Source organism: Octopus sinensis, linkage group LG1, assembly GCF_006345805.1.
Source record: "Octopus sinensis linkage group LG1, ASM634580v1, whole genome shotgun sequence".
Taxonomy (NCBI): Eukaryota; Metazoa; Mollusca; class Cephalopoda; order Octopoda; family Octopodidae; genus Octopus; species Octopus sinensis.
The window spans coordinates 169,384,581-169,405,009 of record NC_042997.1 but is presented as its reverse complement, the minus strand read 5'-3'; the positions used below and the strand labels follow the sequence as shown (position 1 = coordinate 169,405,009).

The window sequence follows — 20,429 nt, the reverse complement described above, 5'->3', positions numbered from 1 at the left end:
AACAACAATGCATAATTGATCAATTATCAGCTAATAATTAACACACTTTCTTCCATATTTTTGATATAAAACAGAAAAATCTGAATGAGTTGTATCAATTTTATGCTTTCCATATTATTTTGTCTTAGTTTCTATTTCTTTCATTATTTTTTGTTGTTATTGTAAGTTTTTTTTATTTATTTCCCCTGAAACATCAAAACAAATTTAAAAAAAAAACAACTTATTTCTTTGAATAATTGGTAATACTTTTTCACTTTTCACTTGCTTTGGTATTATTGTTTTCTTATTGCTTCCACTGCTGCTGCTGTTGCTTTACTGCTACTGCTGTTACTGCTGTTTTACAACTGATGCCACCACTACTGCTGTAGCTGTTATATTGATTTCCTCACTTACAAATCCAATTGTCAGTGCTCCTAGGCAAGCTTGTTGCTGGCTGGTGATAAGCATATTTTTCAACAACACACAAGCTTCCAGTAAATCTTTCTTTTTAACCATCAGAGTCTGCATTCTGCGTAAAATTCTAATAGTTCTGCATAGATAGGTATATATATAAAAAAAAAACCAAACTATTACATCTATCTTCAACACAATAGCCAATTGATAATACATACACACATACATAAATCTGTCGCTTGCAAAACCTGCTACACATAATTCCACCACTATTAAGAGCAGCCTCATTGTCGGCATCAGCAGTAACAACACTCTCTCTTCATCACATTTATTAATTCACGTTGGTCTTTAGACCACTTAACGGAGAACAACACCAACTACACAGAACACCATGCACATGACAGGTAAGCAATCAAATTTTTTTCTGAAATTCTAAAATCTTTCCATATGTTGAAAATACATGCATTACTAAAGAACCGTACTTAGATGAACTTATAAAAGGAAAAGTAGCTGCTCAGTTCTACACATTCTAAGTTTATGGTTTATATATTATTATCAACCATTTTCCACCCACACAAATTTTATGCTTGATCTTTATCGTTGATGCATAGTTAGTATTTGAAAGATATTTATGCAATATAGCTGAATTTTTTGAAGAACATTTTGCTTGGAGAAACCTATGCACACATTATTTCACTGAACTGTGAAGAAGTAGATAAATAATCCATATAGATAAAATAGGAAATGGTTGTATTTTTGGAAATGCATCTTTTTGATAAACATAAATAGCTGTCTATCTGTCTGTCTACCTATCTGACAGTATGTCTGTCAGCCTGCCTGTTAGTATGTTTGTTTCTGTGTCTATCTATCTACGTAGCTATCAATCAATCAATCAATCAATCAATCTATCTATCTATCTATCTATCTATCTATCTATCTATCAGTCTGTCTGTCTGTCTGTCTGTCTGTCTGTCTGTTTCTCTGTCTGTCAGTCTGTCTGTCTATCTATCCATCCATCCATCCATATATCCATCCATCCATCTATCTATCTATCTATCTATCTATCCATCCATCCATCCATCCATCCATCCATCCATCCATCCATCCATCCATCCATCCATCCATCTATCTATCTATCTATCTATCTATCTATCTATCTATATATCTATCTATTTATATATATATATATCTCACTTTCTTTCTCTTTATATATACTTATATATATATATACACACACACATGCATATAATTTATATATATGTATGTGTGTGTGTATATATATATATATATACATATATACTTATATAATTTAAATACATAATTTATATATATATATATATATATTTGCAATATATATTATGTATAATATATATATTACATATATTATATCTATCCACACATATACATATATCTGTCTATTGGTCTGTTTTTCTCTCTCTCTCGATCTATCTATCTATCTATCTATCTATCTATCTATCTATCTATCTATCTATCTATCTATCTATCTATCTATCTATCTATCTATCGGTCTATCTATCTCATTTTCAAAAGTGGTATCCCAGCATGGCCACAACCCAAACGCTGAAATTGATAAAAAAAAATAAGGAAAAAGACACACACAAACAGACAAACACATGCACACACACACATGTATAGTTTCTTGTGTGTGCGTGTGTGCACGCGCACACACTCATGTGCTTGTATATGTGCATGTGTGTGTACAAGTGTGTGTGTGTCTGCATGTGTATGTGTGTATACATGTATGTGTATGTGTGTGTAAGCATGTGTGTGGATGCATGTGTGTTTATGAGTGTACATGTGTGTGTGTATGTGTGCATGTGTGTGTGTGTGTGTATGTGTGTGAGTGTGTGTGTGTGCATACACTTTCAAACATATATTAAATGAGTTAAGGGAAGTAACTCAAATGAGCCAGTGGCATGAATTTCGATAATTAAGTTAGATGGGAGCACGAACCCTTCTTAATTTATTGAAACTCATCTCTGAATTGGAGAACAAAGCACAAATCTACTAGCATTTATTAGTGACTCTTAAAGAAAAAGGAAAATAATTTCAAGAAATTAAGAATTGAATTCGTAAGTTAATTTACACATTTAAGGAAAGGGCAATCTGATCTTTGTAGGGACAATAACTGACATATGTTTCAGTCTGTTTAATCTCATCAGTATTGTACAATCTAACTAAGCTTGTAGACCAGAAGATAAGTGTTTACATACAGAAAAAGAGTTAGGTATATTGGGTATCCCCTACCACAGGGCATGGATTGGTACCAGGCTGCGGATCATTTGGTAACAAGCTGCAGATATTGAATAAATTTTAAAATTTTATTTCTGTTTTATTGACTATTGCAATCTGCAGTGTATTTTGCATTATTTATGTTATATATGTAATATATTTGTATTATATATGCATTAATTAAATTATGTATTATGCACTTTATTGTGTTTCATTATGTGTGTGCGATCTCCCAGTCCTTGGAAAAATTGTCATGCATAAAACCCGTCCATGGTACAAGAAAGGCTGGACACTGCTGATGCATGTTATTGTCAGCATAATTTAAATAATCAAAAATAAAAAGGGCTAAATTCATACCATCCATTCCTTCATAGGGATTAAGGAATTAATGACATAAATTTGAACAATTAAGTTAAAGGCTGATGCATTAAATCCTATATGATAAAAAATTCTAAAATTATTAAAATTTCTACACATATATGCATACATATATCTGTATATATTTGTATGTATATATACATATATGTATAGTGTATATATATATATATATATATATATATATATTTATATAAGCATATATAATTCATATATATATTTATGTAAGTATGTATATGTATGTGTATATATATATATAATTATATATAGTGTAGACATATATGCACATGTTCATTTGTTTATATCATCATCATCATCATCATCATCATTTAGCGTCCGTTTTCCATGCTAGCATGGGTTGGACGGTTCAACTGGGGTCTGTGAAGCCAGAAGGCTGCATCAGGCCCAGTCTGATCTGGCAGTGTTTCTACGGCTGAATGCCCTTCCTGACACCAACCACTCTGCGAGTGTAGTGGGTGCTTTTTACGTGCCACCCGCACAGGTGCCAGACGGAGCTGGGAAACGGACACGAGCGGATTGTGCTTTTACGTGGCACCGGCACGGGGGCCAGTCGGCAGCACTGGCAACAGCCGCCACGAACGGATGGTGCTTTTTATGTGCCACTGGCACGGGGGCCAGGCGAGACTTGATATATATATATATGTATATGTATATTTATGCGTACATATACATGTGTGTGTGTGTGTGAATTGATGTCTCCTTGTCTTGACATTGCATGATAGTTGTAAACAAGTGTCACAATCATACCACAGTGATCTTCATTTGCAATCTTCGATGCAAATATGTTGGGCTACAGGGAAATATTACTTTACTTGGAAATAGGTGAGAGTTGGTGACAAGAAGGGCATCTGGCCAGAGAAAATCTGCCTCAACAAATTCCCTCCAGCTCATGTGGCCATGGGAATGTAGATGTTAATATGAGATGAAATGATGTAACAATGATATTTTCTTTAATGTTGCCAACTGTATACTTCTCACTGCTCTACTGAATTAATTGTGATGACATCATGAATTTGACTAAGATTTTTGTCACAAGGAGTGGTTCAAAAGCATGATCATGCTTTCAGCTGGTCACTGATTGATTTTTACGTTGACATCTTATTGGTTGTTGTTCACCAATCAGAACTTAAATTAACTTTTGGAGCAAAATATTTGAATCAAATCCAGGAGCTTCTTTCTTCAACAAAACAACTACACATAGAGGAAGATATTGACCATCTATTAGAGAACCATATGTTGTCTAATTGAATCACCGAGTGACATTCTATCAACACCTCATACTCCATTCTCCATCTCTCACTCTACTTTTGTATTTATGTTGAACACATACATATACACACATACACTACACCTGATTTTCTCCCCTCCATACACATGCAAGCATGTATATGATTCATACACTGTTCCCTTTCCAGACATTTGTACATTACTGCATATACTATATACGCACTTTTGACAAGTTGTGGTGCACCTGAGCACTGTATTCAATAATTTCATTATTATTATATATATACACATGCACACACAAATGAAAAAGAAAACTTTTACATGGTTCAAACTGAAGATTAACATGTTTCTAACACACATTATCTTTGACTGAACAATTTTACCTTCTTTATAGATTTTTATTTCCTCTTGGAATTCTATCCACTTGGTCATTTTATCTCTCTGCTGTTTCTTACCTGCCATATTTAGCAATTTAATTAATTTTTCAAAATTATTTATGTCTTTAGTCAGTTATTTATGTCTTTGGTCACCATAACAATCACCAACATTCAACTACCCCAACCCCTCTTGAGAGGCCACTTGGTAGAGAGGCCTTAAGCCTAGGGTCTGAAGAAATACTGTAAAGATAAGAGCTCTATGAACATGAAATCCAGGGTAACCATATAGACTGGCCATATCTTTATTTATATACTGTACTGCTCTATAACTTAGAGTGTGTTTCTTTTTCAGATTTATGATTTACTGACGATATGTATGTATATATATATATATATATATATATATATATATATATATATATATACACACATATATATATATATATTGGTAAAAACGGTAAGATAACAAAAGAAAGAAAGAGACCTCAATATTATGTAAATAGAGGAAATTTATCTGTAAAATAATATGTGACAATTATTCAATAGCCAAGATAAAACTCTGAGTTTTGGATGGCCAGATAACCGAAGAGATGGTGTTGTGGATTTCCACCTCGGCATCCGAAACTCAGAGTTTTATCTTGGCTATTGAATAATTGTCACATATTATTTTACATGTATATATATATATATATATATATATATATATATACACACACACATAGGTATGGTGCAAACAGAAAAAATAGAACTCAAAATATGAGTATGTGTATGTTTTATTAATATTTAGCAGAAGCAGCAGAGTGACTCAAGGACCATGAGTCACTCTGATGCTTCTGCTAAATATATACATATACATATATATATATATATATATATATATATATATATATATATATATATGATGATGATGATGATGGTGATGGACTATCCTGTTGAACGACTTGCACAAATGATTTGTTTATACTGATCAAGTGTTCGTGCTGCACATTAGCTTGATCTCTCCACCAAATCGACGTTGTCTGAACAGGTGCAGTGTACCACGTGTCAGGTGTTGAAGTGATTGCAAAACAATGTGAGATGAAGTGTTTTACTCAAGAACACAATGCACTGCCCAGTCTGGTAATTGAAATCATGACCACTAGATCATCAGTGCAACATCCTAACAACTAAGCCTTGTGCCCTCATATACATACATACACACATATATATATATATATATATATATGGAGAGAGAGAGAGAGAGAGGTGGGAGAAAGGAAGGGAGAGAAAGACTAATATTATTATTTGTGCAATTGTTTCTCTAAAGAGCATGAAAATTAAGCATAGCCAAAAAATGTAGTCATATTACTAAACACATAACCATATCATGAAGGTTCACAGGTTGTATAATTCATAGAGTATATATAAGAATTCAATAACAGAAGGAAAACAAGGGCGATTAATTTAATTATGTCATTCCTTTACATATGTTTCAAAGCTACAACTTCATGAGCACTACTTCAGGAAGTAAATAAAACAAATACAAAAATATGTCACAGAAAGTACTTATATACTTTATATTAATATATTAATATAGTAAAAAGTCCAGGAAAGAATAGTATGGACACATTGTTTATTTCATAGAAGCTAGAGATGGTTGTAATGTAAATAAATTAAAGCAGTTGTCAACAACAAAACCAGAGTCTTCTTGTCAAGCTGAGAGTGTAATTAATTTAAGATAATGCAAGGAACCTAAGATCAAATAGAAGGAGATTGCTTCCTAGCCAAAAAAACATGCCAGATAAAATATAACAGGATAGAATTGATAAATACACAAATACAAATGTACACAGATACACTGATACATGCAAGTATGTATATATATTATCGTTTATTCATGTACATATATACATATCCATCTGTGACTCAATGCAGGTGTCAATAAATGTTTGATGACCAAATCCAAGCTTCTCTATTAGTTCTTCAATAGATGCAATGGGATTTTGTTCCACCAGGGTTTGTAGGATGTCTTTGTCAAGCTCTACAGATTTACTAGGACAAGGCTCATCTTCTAGGCAGTAGTTTCTGACTCAAAATTTCTTGAACCACCATTGACACTGGCTTATGCTTGTTGTCCGATCCCCATATACTGCATTGATATCCCTTGCACTTTCATTATGTCGTTGCCTTTATCAAACTCATAAAGCAAAATATGCTGAATATGCTCCTTTGTCACTTCCATTATAGCTTTGAAAAAATAACTGTTAAAATCGAACTGTACTCTTCAAAACATGCACTAAGAATAAGGACAAGGTAAAATTACTACATGCTTTTATAGCAAGTTGATGCAGGTAGTTTATCCTGTCCCCCTCTGACTTTTAGTTCATGCAATTGAAAAAAAAAGCGCATTATTTATGGGAGGATCCAATATATATAAATATACAAGCAGCTAAGCCCGGTTTCACCGGATCAGTTTGGATGATGTGGCTGTAAAACCTGCTCTGTGTAAGCATTCGACTTGTTTGGGCATACTTACATTAAAAAACAATTTTAGAATGACTTTTTTCTGTCAAAACGCTAAAAATAACTGACCAACCAAGATTCAATCAAATTAAAAAATAAACCCAAATAGTAAGCGAACAAAGATGCAGAACATAAAGATGCAAAATAACAGAAACAAACATAAAAAATAAAACAAAAATTAAAAGAAATAAAAGATAGGTCAAAAATCTTTTAAATTTTCAAAGGTCAAAAAACAAAAAAAAAATAATAATTAAAAGACATTAAATACCTCAACCTCAATGTGAGATTTTACACAAAATTTTAAAACCCCAAAAAAAAATTCCATCTGGAACTGAAAAACAAATAACTGAAACACTACAAAGAAAGACTTCACAAAATATCCCTCTTCCATTGCACGCAGACACGCACACATGCATACACACAAAAATACACACACATGTACACACACACACACACACATTCACATACCCCCCTTTTACATACACACACATATTCACACAGAGTTGAAATGCTGTTTGATTTATTTTTTCAGCACACTATTTTCATCATCCCACTACTAAGTTTGACATCACCCCTTCCTTCCTTATTCATCTATTAACCTTTCCTTTCTCATTCATAAACACAAGAGTATTATTATAGTAGATTACCATGGGTGCTATGAAAAAATACAAAGCCCAGCAGCACCACAGGATCATTCTACATATCTGTGTAATTTTTTGCGCAATTCCACCCAGCCATTTGACCGTGAATCCCAAGGCAAGAAAGAATCACCCATGTCCAATTTATATGTATAGATATGTATGCCTGTATGTATATATATATATATATATATACAAAGTGCAATTCATGGTGTCTGATTATATTGTGAGTTTTCTCTTGTAAATCACTTTTTGTGAACCCATGGATAGATAAAAAATTTGTGTCGTTTATGAATATGAGTTCCGTTGTGGAAGCAATGCATCCCAGACAGCTCCAAACATCAATAAGGTGTTTGTTTGGTGAAGATGTGGTGATTGAGTGCACTGTATGTCTATAAATTTAGAAGTTCCGGTTTGGTGACTTTACTCTTGAAAATCAGTCCCATGGTAAACATGAGACCAAGGTGGATAATGATGAGTTGGAAACTATAGTGGAAGCAGATACATCTCAGAGTACATGTGAGTTAGCAGCAAGGTTTGATATTTCAATTCCAACTGTACTGGACTTAGCAAAAGAAATACTGCAAGGCAGGTTTTACAACACTGTAACAATTCAGCTAGCAATAATAATAATCCTTTTTACTAAAGGTACAAGGCCTGAAATTTGTGGGGAGGGAACTGTTCAATTACATCGGCCCCAGTGTTTCACTGGTACTTAATTTATCAACCCTGAAAGGATGAAAGGCAAAGTCAACCTCGGTGGAATTTGAACTGAGAATGTAGCAATGGGCAAAATGCCGCTAAGCATTTTGCCCAGTGTGCAAATGATTCTGCCAGCTTGCTACTTTAAAATAATAGTAATAATAATGATAATAGTAATTTTTCATTTATCTACATTTTTCAATTATTTACTATGATATTAAAATTGTAAATGTTCTGCTTACATAACTATATTTAGTTCAAATAAGATCAAGAATATCACCTAGTTTTAGCACACAAATTAAATCAAAAGATTTAATTTGTGTAAAACAAATTATTAATTTCTTATATTGGCACAAGGCCATACATAAAGCTTTAGAAGAGAAGTGAAGTTAATTGAGTTAACTGAGTATCATCATCACCATCATTTAATGCCTTGCTTTTCATATTTGCATGGGTCAGATGGAATCTGTTGAAGCAGATTTTCTATAGTTGGATGCCCTTCTAGTTACTAGCTCTTACCAATTTCCAAGCAAGGTAATAATTTTACAATGTTGTAAAAAATGCCAAGCAAGGTGTGGGGGTAGTATCAATGAAGAGAGGAGGTAAGTAGGAGTGAAGAGAGGAAGCAAGTGTCAGATGAAGAGAGGAGGGGGGTTGGATGAAGAGAGGAGAGTTGAGCCCATGTGGTGCAAAGGAGCAAAGAGAGAAGATTAATTCCTGCTCATGGCAAATGGAGGAGTCCGGATGGCCCTTGTGCAAGGACAGTCCGAACACAGACAGATGTTATAGTGAATGACCGGTAGAGTGGAAATGGCATGAGACCAGAGTGTCATTACTGAGTCCTATGACTCAGAGGTGCTCCGCAAACTGGTAGCCAAGTGGCATCCCATTTGACTGATGTGCAGGGAAAGGTGAAAGATCAGGAGATGCAGTAAATGATGTTACTAGAAGTGCAGGTAAAAGAGTTGGTGATGCGATAGGGACAATGATGGGCATTGTGAGGATGGTGGTGTTGGAGAGGTAAGGGCAAGTAAAGCAGCGTGGGTGGGATCAGGGAATGAACCAGGCTAGGAGGTGGGGTTAGGGAATAAACTCTGGACCAGGAGGTCATGCAGGTTATGGGCTCATTTGAAGGAGGGAAGGGGTAGGTTGGGGAAGATGTGCGAGGTGGAGGAGTTGGACTGGAGTCACAGGAAGGCTTGGAGAATGGTGTGTTGGAGGGACTGGGTGGAGGGGTAGTAAGTGAGGCAAAACAGGAGATGGGCAACAGTGGGATAGGTGCAGGGAGATATATTCAACAGGCTTCTTTCAGTTTTCAATTACCAAATCTGCTCAGGTTGTAGCTACAGTAGAAGACACTTGCTTAAGGTACTGCACTGTGAGACTGAACCCAAAACCACATGGTTGGGAAGAAAACTTCTTAATCACACAGCCATGCCTATACGTGTTAGTATATACTGATGATTAAACAGTAGCCTCTTTCATAGTGAATTGAAAACTTTGATTAACAGATATTATTCATATAATTAGTGGGTAAAAATCAATTTAAGTGTGTTTAAAATCTGAAAAATAACAAGTGAGAGAGGTTACCTCAGTAATATCTGCCAATCCAAGCTTTTGGAAACTAAAGATGATGCCGGTGGGAGTGGATTTTATCTATAAAACCAACTAGTAAATGTAATAAACATGTTCCAGTTTTATTTTATCTCCTCAGCAAAACATATACAACTCAGTTGGCATGACTTAGATGTGATCAGTAAGTAGGAACTGTAGTGATGTTGATAATAGCTATCAACCATAAGGCTGAGGAAAAGGACCTCAGTGGATCACTATAAATACGCATATTGTAGAACACTTATGTAATATAATCTATATACATAAACGGCAAAATGTCTGTGTGTGTGTCCTTCATACAAATCCACAATTTTTAAGTTAGAGGGCTTGCACTTTCTATGGTCATTTAAAACCGTCCAAGGGTGGTCGTGCACATTTTTTACATTTCCCCAGTCACCCTGCAAGGCCATTAAAAAATCAATAGAAATGACTTTTTTGTGAATTTTCTATCCAAAACCCAATCAAAATGCCCGAAACTTGATACGCCAATTGAATGCCAGCTAGCTGTATGTGGTTGGTCAGAGATTTGGACAGTACTCACGTGTATGTGCGCACGCACGCAGCTGTATATGCATGCACTAGCAGTATGACCCGGCGTTGCCGGGTCATATTGCTAGTGAGTTATAAAATCTTTCATTAACTGATATTACCCATGCAATTATTAAGCACAAACTCCCTCCAGGAGCAAGGGTATCATATCTGAAATGATTAAAATAACAAAGGAAGATAACTGCACATTTATTTATATATTTCACGGGTTTCAAATTTTAGCACAAGGCCAGCATTCTCAGGAGATGGGTAAGTCAATTACATCAAATCCATTACTCAACTGGTACTTATTTTATCAACTCCAAAAGGATGAACGGTAAAGTCAACCTCAGTGGAATGTGAGCTCAGAAAATAAAGATTAATGAAATACTGCAAAGCATTTTGCCTGGCGTGCTAACACTTCTGTCAGTTCACCATCTTATTTATATATTTTATTAACCAGTGTTGTTTTGAAAAAAATGCTATTCCTGACAGGATTTAAATGTAGATCATAGTGAGATTAAATCAAATAATATAAGGAATTTAATCCAATGCTACACTATTTCTAACATCTTACTGCTTTTATAAATCTCAAAGATATTAACAATATTTTCAAAAAAGCACATAAAATAATAATTATGTGATAATATTGATGTGATAATTTCTTTTGGCATAATTGTGTCAGTTCTTTCTTCTTTGTGTTAATCATACTCAATCTTGACTTTCACTGTGTTGTGTTTTAAAACACACTTTCAAAGCTAAAAACAGTGTCACGTGTGAGATAATTCTTAAACTTTATTCTAACCTAAGATATATCTTTGTTTTAATACCTACCTCCTCTCTTCATTGATACCATCCCAATACCACCCCAACCACCGTTGCTTATGTGTCCTTGAAACTGCTGATTGTCAGTATATGTGTAAGCATAGCAAATTTTTTGATTCCATATTTCTTTCCATTGGAAAAATTGAATGTTAACGATACATAGCACCCCGTGTAGAGAGCTGGTTATGCATGAGGGAACTGAAAGCCAGGTTTAGGGTAAAGATTATCCACATGTTCTGTGAGTAGCTGTCATTGTCATTGTTGTCGTTTAGTCCAAAGTCAGCTCTGATCAAGCAGTTGCCCATGTGCCTCATAAGTCTTGGGACTAAATTCTGACCTCTGTATGCTGTAGTTTGCTACTTAAAAATACTACAGGACACTGTGCACTGATTTATTCAGAGACCTAGAATGTCCCCAGGTTATCTAGAACTACCTTATCTGACATGTTCATTCTATTTTTAAGACTGTAAACCGAGATTTTGAGGACAATTTGGTTACTGTTTTAAGCAGGTCAAGCAACCATATAAAAGAGCCCTTACCTCTGTGGTTTAAGATGAGGCTTTCTGATCATGAGTACTCCATTTTTTAGGGTTATCTAAATGCTATCTTAAGGCATGGGCATACTGGGCAGTTGCCCAGAGGCCTCATGAGTCTTGGGACCAAATTCTGACCACTGTGTGCTGTAGTTTGCTACTTATAAATACTACAGGACACTGTGAACTGATTTATTTAGAGACCTAAAATGTCCCCAGGTTATCTAGTACCACCTTATCTGACACGTTCATTCTATTTTTAAGACTGTAAGCTGAGATTTTGAGGACAATTTGGTTGCTATTTTAAGCAGGTCAAGCAACCATATAAAGGGACCCCGACCTCTGTGGTTTAAGATACATCTGGATGCCTTCAAACTCTGTATTTGTCTTAGCCTCAAGGTTCAAACACAAAATGTCCAGTGCTTTCATATACTTATGAATAGATTTTCATTCAAAACAAAGTATAAAGTGCTGAAGAAATGGTCTAAGTTGAGTAATCAGAGAAAGACAAAAGAACACATTTGTTTTTGGGTGCCACTATATCTATCAAAAAATAGGAATTAACTTCAAAGAACGTGGAACCAGAACACAATACTGGAGTGACCAGAATGTTAGTTAAGAAAAAAAAATTGCTTGGTGTAAAAGAATTATCAGTCAAACCTCACTAAATATTCTACCCTCTTAAGTAATTTCTGCTTTTTAATATACCATGGAAGTAGTATTAGCACAAAGGCTTAACATTCATATGTAAGGCATAGCTGTGTGGATATAAAGCTCACTTTGCAACCATGTGGTTTTAGGTTCAGTCCCACTGTATAGCACATTACTCTTTTACTCTTTTACTCTTTTACTTGTTTCAGTCATTTTGACTGCGGCCATGCTGGAGCACCGCCTTTAATCGAGCAACTCGACCCCGGGACTTATTCTTTTGTAAGCCCAGTACTTATTCTATCGGTCTCTTTTGCTGAACCGCTAAGTAACGGGGACATAAACACACCAGCATCAGTTGTCAAGCAATGCTAGGGGGACAAACACAGACACACAAACATAGACACGCATATATATATATATATATATACATATATACGACGGGCTTCTTTCAGTTTCCGTCTACCAAATCCACTCACAAGGCTTTGGTCGGCCCGAGGCTATAGTAGAAGACACTTGCCCAAGATGCCACGCAGTGGGACTGAACCCGGAACCATGTGGTTGGTAAACAAGCTACTTATTGTTTTACTATAACCTTGAGCCAACTAATGCCATGTGAGTGAATTTGGAAGATGGAAACTGTATGGAAGCCTGTCATATGTGTGTTTGTGCAGGGGCTTTGTATTTGTGTTTGGTCCTCAATGCCAACTTGACAACTGTTGTTGGTTTGTTTACACTCCATGAACTTAGCAGTTCAGCAAAAGACACCAATAGAATAAGTACCAGACTATAAATACTGGGGGTCAATCTGTTCAACTAAAACTTTTCCAGGCAGTGTCCAAGCATGGCTGCAACCCATTAACTGAAACGAGTAAAAGATAAAAGACATCCAAATCAGGTTTTACAACATGTATAGAACTGTAGGCTGAATATGTAAAATGATTGGAAAGGAAAAGGTTGAATATGGCTAACAGGATATGCGATGTTAACTTAAGAGAAATGTTGAACAAGATCTGATAATGTTCCAAGACAGCAACAATATCAGGTTATATGACTCAACACCAGGATATATGAGTCAATTGATATGAATATTTTTTATTTTTATATTTTTTAATCATTTCAGTCATAGGACTGCAGCCATTCTGGGGCAATCACTACATTGGAAGGTGTCAGATGACCAAATCACTCCTCAGTATTTATTATTTATTTTTTTTTAAGTCTTGTACTTATTCGATTAGATCCTTTTGCTGAACTGTTCAGTTATAGGTTTGTTAAGCAGAGGAGAACAGACAGACAGCAAGACATGCATACTCATACATACATGCATGCATGCATACATATGTACATACATACATACATACATACATACATGCATGCATACACGCAGGAAACATACATACATGCATGTATGCATGCATACATACATACATACATACATACATACATACATACGTATATACATACATACATACATACATACATACATACATACATACATACATACATACATACGTACATACATACATACATACATACATACATACATACATGCATGTATGCATGCATACATACATACATACATACATACATACATACATACATACATACATACATACATACATAAGTATATATATCATTACTCACCAGGCATGGGCTGACCTGTGGCTCTTGTAGAAGACATTTGCTCAAGGTGCTGCTCTGAGGAACTGAACTCAAAACCATGTGGTTGTGAAAAGATTTTCCTAACCATACAGCTTGCAATTCACAGCCACTTCATAACAACAGGCTTACAGTTCACAGCCATGCTTGGAGATATAACTAGACGAAAAACTGAAATGATGGAACTTGTTAAATCTGGGCAATTGGCTCTAAGTAAAGGGAGAAGTTATGATTAAGCTTGCATAATAAAGCATACATTCAATCCATTCATTCATCTGACCTGCTAGAAATAGCAATCAAATCTCATTAAAAATCACACAAACTCTCTACCATCTTAAGAAAAGGAAAGACACATTGAATAATGCAGTCCTAGATATAATATGCTTGAAAACATTGGAATGACTTTGATTGTAGATCTGCTAGATTAGGGTTGAACTTGATAAGGACAAACAAGTTATGCAATTAGGAAAATGGATAATTGCTTCTAATAAAGACACAGTAGTTTTGATGAGAAAGGAGTTAATTGATTACATTGACCCCCAATATATGACTGCTACTTTACTGAACCTTGAGGGAAGGAAAGTAAATTAGACCTCGGTGGGATTTGAACTCACGGTACAAAAAGTAGAAATAAATACTGCAAAATATTTTGTTCAATGCTCAATTAATTTTCATCTCTCAACCACTCTACGGAAAGTGATAATAAAATAACAAATAATGATTGTGATGGTAATATGCTGAGCAACATGTACGTAAAGGGATAATGCCTATTTCAGTATAATTCCAAAGTGATAAGATTATGTTGAAAACAGCTGTAAAATCCCTGTTGTACTGAAATGAACGTGTGTTTTTGTTGGTGTAAATTGCACAAACTGCTTCATACATAAAAGCATTTTCAATTCTGGATTTTAAAATGAAGATCTTGGGTGGGTCTATAACTGCTGAATACTTTGAAAAGAAAGCTCTTAGCTTATTATTTTTGTTTTTGATGATTTTTCACCAGAGAGAACATCCATTGTATTCTTTAAACAGCCCGTTGTTTGCATTCTATTAAATTCAGAGAGTTCTAATACTGCAGCATTTTGGAGGCATACTATTGAAATTTCTGAACACTGAAGTTAAATCTAGTCCTGCAGCATGTAAATGTTGAATCGCAATTAATTATGTTGTCCATATTTTTAATACATCACTAATGTGCACACCAACAAGATACCTTTGTATTTATCCAGACATACTTCTTTATCTATAATTTTATATTCAGAATTGCTAATCAGTTTCCATGATGGATAAACAATGTAATGTAGTGGTTTGCATAGTCAAAACTTAAAAGAAAAAGGAAAGCAAACATGACAAGCAGCAGTAATATCGATGTTTCAGTGCTTTATTTTTCATTCTCCCATTCTTTCATTCTTTTACTGGTTTCAGTCACCGGACTGTAGCTGTGCTAGGGCAGTTCCTTTAAGGGTTTTTTAGTTGATTATAATGACAGTGTAGAATTACCATGCGAAGGTTGCTGGTTGCTGTGTACGTAGAGAGATGTTGTTGACGACGTTAAGACGGAGGCAACAGAGATGGAGGTCCTGAATGCTGCTGGATAAAGTGTTGCTGTTTCTCCATGTTGCTGCTATTGGTGTTGTCCCTGGAACTGGCTGTGTGCTCTGTGGTCAGTGGTTAGACCTAAAAAGGTCTAGAACCGAAAGACAAAAGACTGTGTTGAAACTAGCATTTTATAGGGACCAGTCGGCGCAAACTGAGGTTTAGAAGAGACTGTCTCACGTGACCTTATCAGAAGGCTGCGATTGGTTGAGTTGCATATTAGTGCACAATAGAACAAGAGACAAACTACGCCAATACCAACCAATCAGAGTAGTGGACACAACAGGGTGCGAAAGAGCAGCCAAAGGCTAGCTGTTATCTACTATGTCCATATTCATGTATATATAACAGAGAGAGAGAGAGAATTTTACTAAGCGTATGCTACAACAGCGATCTCATTTGAAAGTTAATAATCGTTACAAAGGGAGATAACATAGTTGAAACTAAATACACAAAAAGTATTCTTGCTTCTCCTGCCAATTTTGTTCACTAGATGCCAATACACATACACACACACACGCACATGATTCAATGGGCTTCCCCATAGTCCTACGAAATTTTGGCTGACTCAAGGCTATGATAGAAGACTCTTGCTCACAGTACTATGCTTACTTACTCCTTACTTAATCCCTTCACACCCTGTGGAACATAGATCATTAATGACTTTTCTCTGCTGTTCTCAAATGTGGCCTGTTTGTCTGGCCCCTATCCTTTTCGCCTGTCCAGCATAGGAGGCCCTACTAAGAGCTTTCACTCTACTAGTATAGCTCATGGCATAGCAATAGGATCCTTAAAGTATACAAGCCACCAGACCTTGTGATAGCATGGTGCTATGCAGTGGGATCCAAATATCCTGAACCACATGATAACAAAATGAATTTCTCAACTCCATAGCCATGCTGGCATGGGTTAGATGGATCTACATGATATATCTCCTCTCATCTTTATTCCCTATCATGTTTTCTTTAACACACAATATTCTCAGATCTGAATTCACCACCAATGTTTTTACTTTTTTTTACCTAACAATGCTTGTTAAAAATATCAACTGAATATTCTTTAACCCACTCCACACACACACACACACACATATACATGTACACATTCATACGCAAGTTTAGCAAATTCATTCTTGACTATACTTGAAATATCTCAAGTAGACTAAGTTGATAGGAATAATAACAATGAGTTCCATTTCCTTACCATATTTTCCTCGAATGCAGCACTAATGTAATTAGGATCAATATTTGATTACGAGATCAAATAAATTGTATAACTTCCTGGAAATTTTTAAGTTAAGCAAGCCAAGAATGATTAGATCAAACTTTGGAATAGATGAAGTAGCCAAACATAGAGATGGGTAGCAGAGAGGCTGTCCTGTTGATGTACTGAAAAAGAAAGAATGAATATGTCAAATAGTCAATCATGATAATGACAATTATGCCAGCTGTGATAATGACGACAATAATGATGATGAGGATGAGGTGGTGGTGGAAGAGAAGGAGGAGAGTAATTAGAGTAGAAGAATAATGAGGATGAGTAGTTTTTTTTTTTATATGAATGTGGGAGTAGTGGTGAAGTTAGCGATGGGGAATTTAGTGGTGAGGATAATGATTAAAGAGATAACCATTGTGATGATGGTGGTGATGATGATGATGATGATGAGGAGGAGGAGGAGGGGGAGGGGGGAACGATAATGACGACAATGATGATGATGAAGAGGAGGAGGACGTTGATAACAATGATGACAATGACAATGATAGTGATTATGACTGTGTTGGTGATGATGACCATGATGATAATGATAATGATGATGAGGATGATTGATGATGAGATGATGATGACGACGACGATGAGGAGGAGGAGAAGGTGGAGGAGGAGAACGACGATGACGACAATGATGATGATGAGGGGGATGTTGATAACAATGACGACAATGACAATGATAGCGATTATGATGGTGTTGGTGATGATGACCACAATGATAATGATAATGATGAGAATGATGATCGATGATGAGATGATGATGACGACGACAATGATGATGACGACAACATCGACAACAACAACGATGACAGTGGCGGTAACACCGACAACGACGATGGCAGTGACAATGCTGGCGACAACAACAATGATGATGATTGCAATGGCCACAACAATGTTCACGAATGTGAAGATAAAAATATCAAAGTTTAATGATGTTTTCAATAACGTAAGTGGTATTGCCATATTACAATAACATATCAGTAATTGTGTTTCATTTATTTAATCCATAGTACTATTTATAGTTTCTAACATGTCAGCTAAAACAGTTCCAGTGGATACATTTATAAAATTGTGATACCAGGCCTATTTTGTATTATTTTCTTTCATATTTATTTCATGGAAACCAGCTTAGATTAGGTGGAAATCAATGACACTGAAGTGTAACTACTGTTCTATATATATTGACTCAATTCTTGTATTACCAGATTACTATATCTTTATGGCTCAGAAACCATTTCTCATGAAATATAAATATTGGTTCCTTTTTTTTTAACTAGATATGAATGTTTTCAGGAGAAATAATGGGGAAGTGTCACAGACATGTCTTATCCATTGAAATTGATAGTCATCCTTATCATCATCATCATCATCACTGTCATCATCATCATCATCATCATCATCCTCATCCTCATCATCATCATCATTGTCGTCGTCGTCATTGTCATCGTCATAATCCTCTTCCTCCTCCTCCTCCCCCCTCATCATCATCAAAGTCTGTTTTCCATACTGGTATGGTTTGGACGCTTTGGTAGGACCCGATGAGCAGTAAGATTGCATCAAGCTACAGGGCTGTGTCAAGTTGCAGTACTGCATCAAGTTCCATCATCATCTTTAGCAAGTTTCCAAGGCTGGATATCCTTCCTAATGCCAACCACGGAACAGAGTGTACTGAGTATTTTATTCATGCCACCAATTCTAGTAAGATTGCCAAGCAACTTGCAAGACAAAAAAAAGAAAAACTTTCAAAACTAGAAAAGAACACAAAAAAGAATCCTTAGTTATGCAGCAGGCTGAGTATTTGAGAGAGGAGATGGCATTAAGACAGGCGTTGAGAGGCTAAAGTATCATAAAGAAATGAGTTCAGGTGTTTTGCTATAGGAAAGATACGTATCTACCTCACATTATGTAAGAATTGTGAGAAAAAGATAAAGCTGCATCCAAAAACTAAAATAATATCATGGTGTCCACTTATTCTGAACATATGTTTTACTTTAAATCACTTTCCATTTTCTTTAACATAAATATTTTTACTTTTACTTTCATTTTTACTTACTGGGGCTCTGACTTGATGGGTTTAGTCGAAGGAATCAACCCCAGTCTGGTATATTTTAAGTTTGGTATTTATTCTATGTGACTCTTTGCCAAACCACTTATTATTATTTATAGTTTAGCCTTCAAACGTGTGGAAAAGTGTATATTGCCATGAAAAAGGCTATAAAAAATCATGGACAATATTTATGATTCCGTGTATATGTGGTGCAAACAATTATCAGTTCCGTGAATAGCTGGGACCATGAATGCTAATCTGTGAGTAAGCAGGAGTACCTCAAAGAAAAAAAAATTTTAAGTTTGATTGGAAGTCATTTTAGCATCATCTATTGTTAAAAATTCCATTTTCTGTCATCATTTTTCTCCCTGGGGCAATAAACAATAATTTAGAATTACTTTAACGTATTTAGAATTATTTTAACATATTAACATGTTTCATTCTGATTTTAATCAGCTGTTGAGTCAATAAAATGTGACTTCATATATACATTTTCTTTTTTTATATTATTGTAAATTGTGAGAATTCAGATTATGTTTCTTTACACATATCATATCTGAAATCTTTCAGTTGATTCCTAACATAGGATATTGGAATTATCTTCGTGATGATTTTATGATGTATCATACAATACGTATTTCAATATTCAACATTGATCAAAATAATAAATTTCTAGTTCATTACTCTTAACATCCCAAGCATTGAACTGCAATAACTGTTAGAAAAATGTTTATTTAAGTTGATTCATGTTTTAATCTTATTAACATTTTATCATATCTTTTATGATTTTATAATGGATGTTTATAGAGTCTGCTTCATTCAATTCCAGTTAATAGTGTGTTTTTTTTTTGCCCTATATTTTGCGAATATTCCTATTGTAAAATTTTAATGTTTAAGTAGAAAAAGAATACTGTAAATGCTTGAAAAAAAACCTCTGAGCAATGAAAGCAAGAAGTTGGACAAAATATGTAAGATGATATCAATAAATGAAAACAAACGGAAAAGATGTTGTAGTTTTTTAGGGGAAGATGTATGATTCTGTACATGTAAATATAATACTGTGACAGGATACAGGAATAAAGTTTGAAACCATAAATTTATCATAAACAAACTACATTATACGAGTACCATATTTCAACTTTATCTTCTTTTGGATCTATTTAATAGTTGTTAATACTTTGGTCAACAGAATAGTCATGCAGGCTGTAAAACTCATATTTTAACA

At 35.0% G+C, this 20,429-nt stretch overlaps 1 protein-coding gene across 1 annotated transcript in view; it reads left to right on the top strand.

Moving 5' to 3' along the window:
• The first annotated feature begins 341 nt into the window (after positions 1-341).
• LOC115213621 (putative sodium-coupled neutral amino acid transporter 11) overlaps positions 342-20,429 on the top strand; it is a 118,694-nt gene continuing 98,606 nt past the window's right edge. The window contains exon 1 of the mRNA XM_029782587.2: positions 342-797. Coding sequence (XP_029638447.1) covers positions 785-797 — 13 coding nt within the window. The 5' untranslated portion in view covers positions 342-784. The remainder of the gene's footprint in view (positions 798-20,429) is intronic.